This window comes from Telopea speciosissima, chromosome 11, assembly GCF_018873765.1.
Source record: "Telopea speciosissima isolate NSW1024214 ecotype Mountain lineage chromosome 11, Tspe_v1, whole genome shotgun sequence".
In the NCBI taxonomy this organism is placed as follows: domain Eukaryota; kingdom Viridiplantae; phylum Streptophyta; class Magnoliopsida; order Proteales; family Proteaceae; genus Telopea; species Telopea speciosissima.
In genome coordinates this window covers 40,666,957-40,677,187 of record NC_057926.1, presented here as the reverse complement: position 1 = coordinate 40,677,187, position 10,231 = coordinate 40,666,957, and the positions used below count along the sequence as shown (strand labels likewise).

The 10,231-nt window shown below is 37.2% G+C and overlaps 1 protein-coding gene and 1 non-coding gene across 2 annotated transcripts; one reads left to right on the top strand and one right to left on the bottom strand.

Annotated features, from left to right (window-relative positions):
• Positions 1-74, bottom strand: TRNAV-CAC. Its single transcript has one exon. It is a non-coding gene; the product is annotated as a tRNA-Val (tRNA).
• A 7,313-nt stretch (positions 75-7,387) lies between these two features.
• Positions 7,388-9,660, top strand: LOC122645095 (zinc finger BED domain-containing protein RICESLEEPER 2-like). The gene is made up of 4 exons (XM_043838441.1): positions 7,388-8,276; positions 8,355-9,037; positions 9,144-9,468; positions 9,554-9,660. The coding sequence occupies exons 1-4, from the start codon at positions 7,388-7,390 to the stop codon at positions 9,658-9,660; spliced, it is 2,004 nt and encodes a 667-aa protein (XP_043694376.1).
• The last annotated feature ends 571 nt before the right edge of the window (positions 9,661-10,231 follow it).

Sequence of the window (10,231 nt, the reverse complement as noted above, 5' to 3'; positions counted from 1 at the left end):
TGTCTGAGCCCGGGTTCGAACCGGGGACCTCTAGTGTGTGAGACTAGCGTGATGACCAACTACACCACCCAGACAACGAATCTTGATGTGTTGAGATGGCACTACATAATTAAACTCATTTCTAGCTACCAAAAATATATTAAATCTCTAACACTAGACCAGAGCATAAAGTCATGTACAGTGACAAAATAAGAAAAAAAGATATCATCATTTGCCACATACAAGGGATGTTGGTCCATGTTGTATAGGATCCAATCTCACCACATCAGTGAAATTTCAACCCCAAACAAGAGGAGAGAGTGCCTCAATAATGAATGAAAATTACATGAATGCAGCTGAGTTCTATTACAATTCAATAATGAAATGGCATTCTTTGTATTTTTATAATTTAAACACACTCTTTAATCAGGACAAAGTTTTCTTCCACCCATAGAGAACGGTGGTTCACCCATTATCATAGGACAAAGGTTTTAGTATGTTCCAAAATATCCTCCCGATATCCATTCTCGTCCTCTCCCGCCCCTCAATCAATAAGATCTCATTTACCGTTGGTGGAAGGAAACTCGATCCTTTTAACCACTTTCTCTGCTTGTTCATATCAGAATTTGACATATGAAAAGAGATAATCATATGTGACTGACTACCCACTTCCATCATGTATGTCATGTTTCTTTTTGTTTTGGGTGAAAATCATGTGTGTCATGTAGCAGTGATGACAATCATAGATGTTACCAAATAAAATGAATGACAGGTGGGGGTGCAGATACTAAGTGAACCAGATCTCCAATGTTTGAAAAAGGAAACATAGGCCCAAATCAAAGCAATTTACTTGTGGGCTTCTAAACATTAAGCCTAATAACTTAAAAGGCTCGATTTGATGGCCCAAAATCATTAAGCCTAACAACTTAAAAGGCTCGATTTGATGGCCTAAAATCATAAAACTCTAGTTCGTAGTCCATATTCATGCTTTTAAATTAAAATGGTAAAACTAGGGGTACAAGTTTGGCCCAGTCGGTCCGAACCCGTCCTGAGCCCAAACAAGGTCTGGACTAAATATTTGTCGTCCTGAAGGCGAGTCAGGGCTTGAAATTCCTGACCCTTATTCAGGGTCGGTTTGACTAGGGCTCAACCCAGCTCGACCCAGCCCAGCCCTAATTTTGACCCTGAGCCCAACCCATTAGGATCAGGCTCAAGGTTAGCCCAAGCTTGCCCTGGTTGACCCTGACTCAGGGCCTGAATACTGTTGCGCTGGTTTTTAGGCCCTGAGGTAGGGGCGGGCCTGGGCTAAGCTAGGAGTATTCAGGGTTGGATTGGGGTATTAAAAACCCTGGCCCAACCCAACCCTGTTGTAGCCGGAGGTAAAACCATTCATGTTGAATATTTTTACTGTCAAAATGATATGAAGAGGTAATATGAGTATAGGCTAGGCACGTCGGCGTAAGGGTGTCAATTGGGACGGTTCCTTGTATTTGGGACGGGTCTATACCGGTACCAGTACCAAAGGTATCAATCCCAGAACCATCTCATTTAGTTTACGGGCCAAAACCTAGGTCTTGGTCTCAATTCTTAATTGGATGAGACAATGTTGGTTCCTAAACGGTTCTAGGCACGATAAAAAAGGGAGAACTTTAATGGTTCCTAACAATATTGTTCCATTATTATTGTTATGGATCTTTTCACTATTATGAGATCTAATGTGTTCCTTACTTAATAAAACAATCTAAAATACAAAACCATGATGAATTTCATGATTTTACTTCTTCAAACTCGCTAAGAGTCTACGTAAGCTTTCTCAAAATAACAACTATGAATTAATGAAGATGAAATAAACAAACCAATATATTGTTTTAGTGTCATCACTAAACAAGTTAATAGAAATAAAACTAAAGGTCCATCAACTAGTATCCTCCTCCACCCCAAGGAAAACTTTGGCCTTAGTTCCCAAATCCAATCAAAGGGTGAAGATAATATTTGAATTTAGATGGCACCTTCACCTCTTTTTCGATTTTGGTTTGTCTAAAGGATTTTAGTGAGCACAATAACCATTTGTCAAATAAAAAATTGCCAGTTGTCAAATATGCATTGCAAAGGCCATTGTCAGTAACCGATCATTAATGATAAATTCTTGAAAGTTCTATTGGTCAAGCCAATTTTATCTTTACCTTAAAATTAGTAAGTATTTAATGATTAGATTCTTTTATTATGATAGGGTAAATTACACGTCACCCCTGATTTTCAAACCAAACTCAGATCACCCCCTGGTTTTTGAAAAAACTCAAATTACCCATGGTTTAGACCCCAATATGACAAATTAGTCCCTACCGTTAGTCTTATGCTGTTAAGTGATGATGTCAGCCAGTTAAATAAATTTAAATCCCTAAACTACCCTTGATCAATGTTGAAGATGAAGGAAGGGTAGTATTATAAATTTAATTCTAATGTTTTAGTACAAGGGTAAAATAGTCTTGTCACACCAATAACTAACAGCAGACTAACACCGTTACTGTAGAGGGGGTGATTTGAGTTTTTTCAAAAACCAGGGGTGATCTAAAGTTTGAAAACCAGGGGGTGATGTGTAACCCTAAATGATATGGTTTCTTTTAATTATTTAGTGCATACAATTAAATAATTTTTATGTTAGGCAATAAATAATAAGGTGATGTATCTATACCACTACCTGTTGATTTTTTATTTTTACATCTAACAACTCCTACATTTTTTTTAGGTAAAAAGAAAATTTATTGAATGAACACCAATTGCAGCTAAAGCGTTTGCGACAAAGTTGCCCTCCCTTAGCGTATGAGTAAAGAAGACTTCTTGAATACAAGACACTAGTATATTGCAATCAGTCATCAAATGATGGATATGTGATCGAATCGTTATCAAATAAAAAATAAAGATTAATTAACCTAATTATTACTACTAGAACAACGGTAAGAAAGGGTATCGTATCCACGGGGAACTAAAGGCTAAATTGCATTTGCTTTTTAGAAGTTTCTGAAAAAGAAATTAATTAATCAAGAGAGATGAAAAAATTGCAAAATTGTGAAGAAATAAAATCTCTAGGAGAAAATTGCCTTCAGGTTTCGAATCCACATTGACCTATTGATTAATCTCTTGTAAACATCAAACGATTCATCACAGCTACAAGCCTAATGACATCACAAAAAGATAATTGTAATTCATCCTAGATGTAACCTATCTTGCCGATCACTATCGTCCTTCGCTTCTCGCTTAATACGCTTAGTTCGGTACTGTTAGAAAAGGAAAGTCAGTGGGGGAATATTGGATATTCCACCCAAGATTGGATTCCTCTAGCAATGCATATCTTTCCTTGTGGGAAAAGATTAGATAGGCTAGCAATTGAGTCCCATTAGGAAACTCAATATGCTTTGCCTATGTGAGCTACCAAATTGGGATGAAGTGAGGAGCAGTTCATATTTAATTTTGGGATTGCAAAATCACATTCAAGGAATGCACAAGGCACCCAAACGTGGAGCTCTCCTTCTCTCTCCTAAACCGTTTTCTCCTTCCCCTCTCTTAGTGTTTGATCTTAGAGATAGTCCATACTTTGTGCTCTTGGAAGTGTGGAGGGAGATAGCTTGACCGTGGGAACGCAAAGCTTGCGTGGTGCGTGGAACGATCGAGAAAGGGCTATCATCGATTGGAGGTCTTGCACTTGTGAGGCTTAAGTAATAATCGATCCCTGCTTCGTTCTGTTATTTGAATGACTTCTCCATTGATACTATGATCTTGTTTACGCTTCCGCTGCGATCGCATCTACGATGCCTTCAGTGGTATCAGAGCCTCTTTATCGATGGGGTTATTTTCAATTTTAATTTGTTCATTATTATGTGATGCTCATAAAAATTTTATTCAGCTTTGTTTATTAAAAAAAAAAAAAAATTTATTGGGGTGAGATGCATGCGCACATAGGGGCCACGGGCTTGCTGCCTGCGCGCGCCCCTAGCCGCACACACCCCACCCCTTGCCGTGCCCATGCCCCCTGTCCGTGTGCGCCTGGCCGCCTGCGGCATGCGCGCAGGGCTGCCAACCGCGTGCGTGTGTGGGCAGCCTTGCCGTATGCGGTGCTGCCTTGTGCCTTTGTGCACTTGTTTTCCTGATTTTCCCTTTTGTTTTGCTATACTTTGTGTAGCAGTTTTTATTATAAAAAAAAACAATTCTGTTTTGCTTGTTGAAAGGGAATTTCATTGGAGAAGATGGGTGGAGAGATTCTTTCCTTCACCCACCTTCCCCAATTGGCATAATGGCTTATTATAATTTTATGCTTATTAATTTTATGTTAAGCATGTATGTGGTGGCTTATGTGGGGGTATGTGTCATGACGTGTACCATAATGGCATAAGTTGTCATGGTAATGGCTATGTGATGTACATGATCATAGTGACATTGGATTGTCATGGTAATAGTCATGTAATGCACATAACCATTATGACATAAGTTGTCATGGAAATGGTTGCATGATAGATGCATTGGATGCACATGATCATAATGACTTGGATTGTCATGATAATGATGTTTTTGTGTTTTTGGGAAATTTTCACATAAAATATTGGAATACTATTTTTGAGCATCATATATGTAATGAGGACCATGGCCTGGTTATGGGATTTAAAAATTACATGCATTAGATGTATGTGTGTGCTAGACATGGCATGGATGTGATTTTATATGTAATTTCCTTCTTTCCTCTAGGCAGTCCAATTTTGGTGGACTGGTTCCCTGTTATGTAATTTTATTTATTTGGAAACAATTGTAATATTTTTGGAATTAGTTTAAATTTATTCATTGTAACCACTTGGAGGCCATTGTGGATTGTGGATTGTGGATCAAGGATCTTGTCGGTTTGTGGGGAGAAGATTGAAGGATGGACTTGCTCACTTGAAGTGTCCAAATTTATTACAGTTTTGAAATTTTCCTGTAATAGTTAGTTGCATATGCATTATCATACTAATTTTGCCATGTGTGGGAGTAACATATGAGGCTATGATTGCTCTCATCCATCTGTTAATCAAAGTGAGTTTGTCTTGGATATGAACTCATGTTGATTAAAGATGCTATCCCATAACCATTGGTGTTTATATGTTTATAGTTTTCCTTGGATGGATGTGCTATTGTGTTTATACATTGGATGTATGTTTGTGGTTTATATGCGTTCCCGTTTTTCCCTCAATTTTAATACAAGTGTGATATGGGAAACCCTAGTTGATGGGATTCTCATGGCCTCCCTTAGTCGGTGATTGTAGAAATTTCATTGATCCACCCTTGTAGATGCCGATAGGATAATATTTGGGTGAATTGGTGAAATTGTTTGCACTCATCTCACATGTGATAGGTAGAGAATGTGGTCAGTGGTATGTGCACTATGATAATAGGCATTAACTCACAAACACCATAGTTCCCTCCAAAATTAAGGGTAAACACTTGACTTGAGTGTGTGTCACTCGATAGGAATAAGTATGACACTTAGGTGGCCAAATTACATTGGAAGTCTAAGTGATGGACAGAATAGTCCACCCAACCAAGATGCGAATAATGAACTCCGATAGGCTAAGTCAGGAGCATGAGGGTTGATGGTTTCCAATTCATGTCCTACAAGCTAGAGGGAAGCTTGGGGTGTGATTGACCCAGGGGTGTCAATACCCAACCCGAACTGATAAAATCGGCCCGAACTAGCCTGGGCCACACCAAACCGATCCCTTATTGGATCGGGTTCGGTTTGTAGACATAGGAGCCATTCGGTTTCGGCTCGGTTTGGGCTAGCCCGACGATACATCAGTGAACCTGGTAAAATGAACCCAAACCGACCCGAACTGAACCGACCCGATACTAAAAACCTAAATACCCTAATCTAACTAAAATCTAACCAAATGCCCTAAGACTCTAAGAGGCTAAGACGCAAACGCAGAGACGCTATTCGAGGATTTCGAGCATTCGATGATTCGATCCAAATCCAATCTTCTTCGTTTCACTCTTTCCCTTTCGGCTTTCACTCTCAATCTCTCATAGTTTCAGGAGCCTTTCAGGCTCAGCCTTCAGGCTTAAGCGCCGCCGGCACTCAAGCCTCAAGACCAGACGACGGCGAGCGACTCTTTCTCTTTCTCTCTCAGTGCCTTAGCGGCACTCAGCACTCGGCAGATGAGCAGAGACACCGGAGCTGCTGGTTTTGCGTTTTATCATCACACGATTCACACGCTTTGTTTTTATTCACAAGCTGAAACAAAGGTTTGCTTTTGTTTTGTTGTTCTTTCTCTTTGTTTGCTGAAACAAAGAGTTCCTTCTGTTTGAATGATTGTGTGTGCAATGAATGGGTGTTCATATGATTTTTCGAGATGATTGTGTGTGCAATGAATCATGAATGTATAAGCATTGATGGTGGATTAAGTCGTTTTCTTTCAAAACCCATTGGATTGAGAACCTCTCCTCATCGGCTCACCCTGATATTTGTAGTGGAGTTGATTTCTTTTTATGGAAAAGTACTAAAAGAGTGTTCAGCTTGGGTAATGCTGTGCTTTGTTTTTCAGTTCTAAATGTTTTGATCTTATCATTCTTATGTTTTGAACGATGAGATGTATTTGTTGCACTTGATTTAGCTTTGAGTGGCAATAAAAGGTGAGGTTTCTGTAGAACAAGCTTGATTTTTTACATACTAGACATGGGATTTAGGATTTCCTTTCTGTCAGTGAAGTAATTGGATTCAGAAAATAAGTATTGTAAATAAAATTGAAGACTTAAACTCTTAAAGCAGTAAGCCAAAATATGATGCCTATAATTGTAATTTGTCCATTTATTGGAACTCATCAAATCTCCCATCCCGTTTCTTTGATTCTTCTATTCTTTGTCATGGAGAGCCTGAATTCCTTGACAACAGTGACAACCACAACCTAATATTCAGTGTTTTGGTTCATTGAGATCTTGTAGGCTTTGCTTGGTTGCAAGAGGAATAAGGGGGAAGAAAGGTGAATTAAAAAAAGGGGGGAAGAGAAGTGAAAACCAATCAATACAAAAAATAAAAACTTTTATAGTTCATTACCTCACATTATGGTGTAAATCCAAAACATACCAAATTTGGTTTTATATTTCACTTTACTTTGCAATCAAATTCCTTTGATTTGAAAAGTAATATAGTTTTACATCTGAAAATTATATTTACCAAATGCTATGATGTATTTTCTTTTTTCTTTTCATCAAAATTAAGTATTTTTTTCATCTTTCATTTCTTCTCATATGATGTGTCATGCAGTCATGTTTGTGCTTGTAGCCTTGTATATGTATATTTTTAGGAAATTTTGTGTATTGTTGCTGGCCTTGTTGGTCATTATTTATTAATACGTTATATGTTTTTCTATTAATTATAGTTATAGAAATGTCCAACGCACAAGTCAACATAGAAGATGAGCCCGATTGTGGCTCAGATGCTGATGTGATGTCCGATGATGGACTTTACATTCTTGGAATTTCAGCAACAGAACCTGCTGGCACAACAACTGTTGAAATAGATGTAACCAAGAGGAAAAGAAGGAGTACTGTTTGGGAGGATTTTGAAATTCTTGAGGGGAAGGGTTTTAGTGATGGGATGGAACGAGTAAAATGCATTAGGTGTGGGCAAATCTATAAGGTTGATAGTACTACTAATGGAACTGGAATCCTTAGGAGACATATTTTAAATTGCCCAAAACGGAAAAACAAAGGACCAACCCAAATGACTCTGGGTGTTAATGATGGAAAATTAATGTTAAGAGATAAAAAGATTGACCAATTCTGGGTGCGTGATAAGGTCACAATGCTTATTGTGAGACATGAGTTACCTTTAATCTTTGTTGAGTATGAGGAGTTCAGGGAATTAATCACATACCTTTTTCCTGACTACACCCATATTACCCGAAACACACAATTGGCAGAGATTTTGAAGCTTTACAATTTGGAGTCCAGTAGAATCCATAATCTACTTAAGTCATTTAATGGAAAGATTTCTTTGACAAGTGATCTATGGACATCCATCACCAATGATGGATACATATCTTTGACTGACCATTATATTGATAAGGATTGGGTGTTGCATAAGAAGTTATTGAAGTTTTGTATCATGCCACCTCCACATACTGGCATCAATATTTGTGAAATGGTTTCAAAGATCTTGTCTGAGTGGGGTATTAACCGAAAATTATTTTCAATTACTTTGGATAATGCTATTTCTAATTTCAGTTTTATTGAGTTGTTGAAGAGAAATCTGAATTTGAAGAATGCTCTTTTATGTAAAGGAGAATTCTTTCATAATAGGTGTTGTGCTCATATTCTCAATCTCATTGTATAAGATGGACTAAAACATATAGACGAGGCTGTGACATTGATTCGATCTAGTATAGCCTATGTGAAAGGATCACAAGCAAGAAAAATGAAATTCTTGGATATTTGTAAGCAATTGTCATTACCAAGTAGTAAGGGGTTGCATGGAGATGTCACCACAAGGTGGAACTCAACTTATATCATGCTTGATTCTGTTTTATTTTATCGGAAAGTATTTGAGAACCTTGGACTAGTGGAGGACAATTATAAGACTTGTCCAAGTTCTGATCAATGGTTAAAGATTGAGAAATTGATGGACTTTTTGCATTCCTTCTATGAAATCACTGTTTTTTCAGGTTCCAAGTATCCTACATCAAATTTGTATTTTGAAAATGTTTGGAAGATTCACAAAAGATTGTTAGAAGATGTATCACATAGGCTTAGTTTTATGAAGCCAATGCCAGTTGAAATGAAAAAGAAATTTGACAAATATTGGAGGAACTATAGTCCAATTTTGGCCATTGCCTTAGTGTTCGATCCTCGTTACAAGCTTAGTTTTGTGACTTGGGCATTTGCTAAGCTTGCTCCTTTGGATCCAATTGGAATTGATATGGGAAACAATGTGAAATTTGCTTTGTATCAACTTTTTAATGAATACAAGAGTATGAAAGCAAGTGATTATGAAATTCCAGTACTGTTCACTAGTCTTGGGAAATCTAGAACCAGAACTGTAAGTAAATTTTACATTTCTTGTAATTTTGATTCATTTTTTAAGTTGCAAGTTTCCATATTCATTGCTAATCTTATTAATGACTCATATTTTTCAATTTTCATAGGAATTTATGCAATCCGTGATTGATGAGGCAGATAATGGAACTAAAGCTCAGCTAGATGTGTATCTAGATGAACCCAAGATTTCGTTCAATAATCGTGATGATGAGTATGATGTGTTGGCTTTTTGGAAGGCGAATGGGTCAAGGTGTCCAGACATGGCTCGGATGACTCGTGATGTCTTAGCTATACCAGTTTCAACGGTTGCAACTGAGTCAGCTTTTAGCGCTAGGGGTCGTGTTATTGACAAAAATCGGAGCAAACTACTACCTACCAACGCTGAAGCACTAATATGTCTTCGAGACTGGATGTTTGATATAGATGTCAGATGTAATTTTTCAATTTCCATTGAGTTATTTTTCATTTTTGCTTACTTTAGTTGCTAAATTACTATATTATATTCTTATGTATGTAGATGAACCTATTGATGATCCCGTTGATGTGGACAACGCGCTAGAAAATGTGCTTGGACGGTTGCAGATTGAAAGGGAGACTGGTGAGCCTTCAGGTTATAATAAGTAGAGAAGGATTGGCTCGAGCCTGTTGAAAAGGTAGTTTGCATTTGCACACATTTCATAATTTATTCTTTGATTTCTAAGAAAATATAACAATTGTTGATCTTTGGAGTTAAATCTTTTTTTTTTTTTGTTTGGTGTGTGCAGGACATGTTATTTCACTTTTGGTCTCAACTTTCAAGTCTTATGTTGTGTTATCATTCTTGAGGGACAAAGAACATAATTATTTTAAGAGAACATTAATTCTTAATATTGAACTTTTAAGACTTTTAAGTGGATGTTGTATGGACTTTTAAGTAAATGTTGTATGGACTTTTAAGTGGATGTTGACTTGTAGTTGCATTTGAAAATTTTCTTGGGTTCCATATGGTGTGAACTTTTATCAAATGTTCAAATGTTGTTCTTATAATTTCTCTCATATTCTATTGATTTAACATACTTACATATTGTTACAGTTCTTGTGATATTTTCTCATTTTATCTCATATCCTTTGTTAGTGTCTTAGTGATTACCCAACCAATTGTATCCATAGGCCATAGGACATAGGATGGAAAGATGCATTGTATTTGAAATATTTT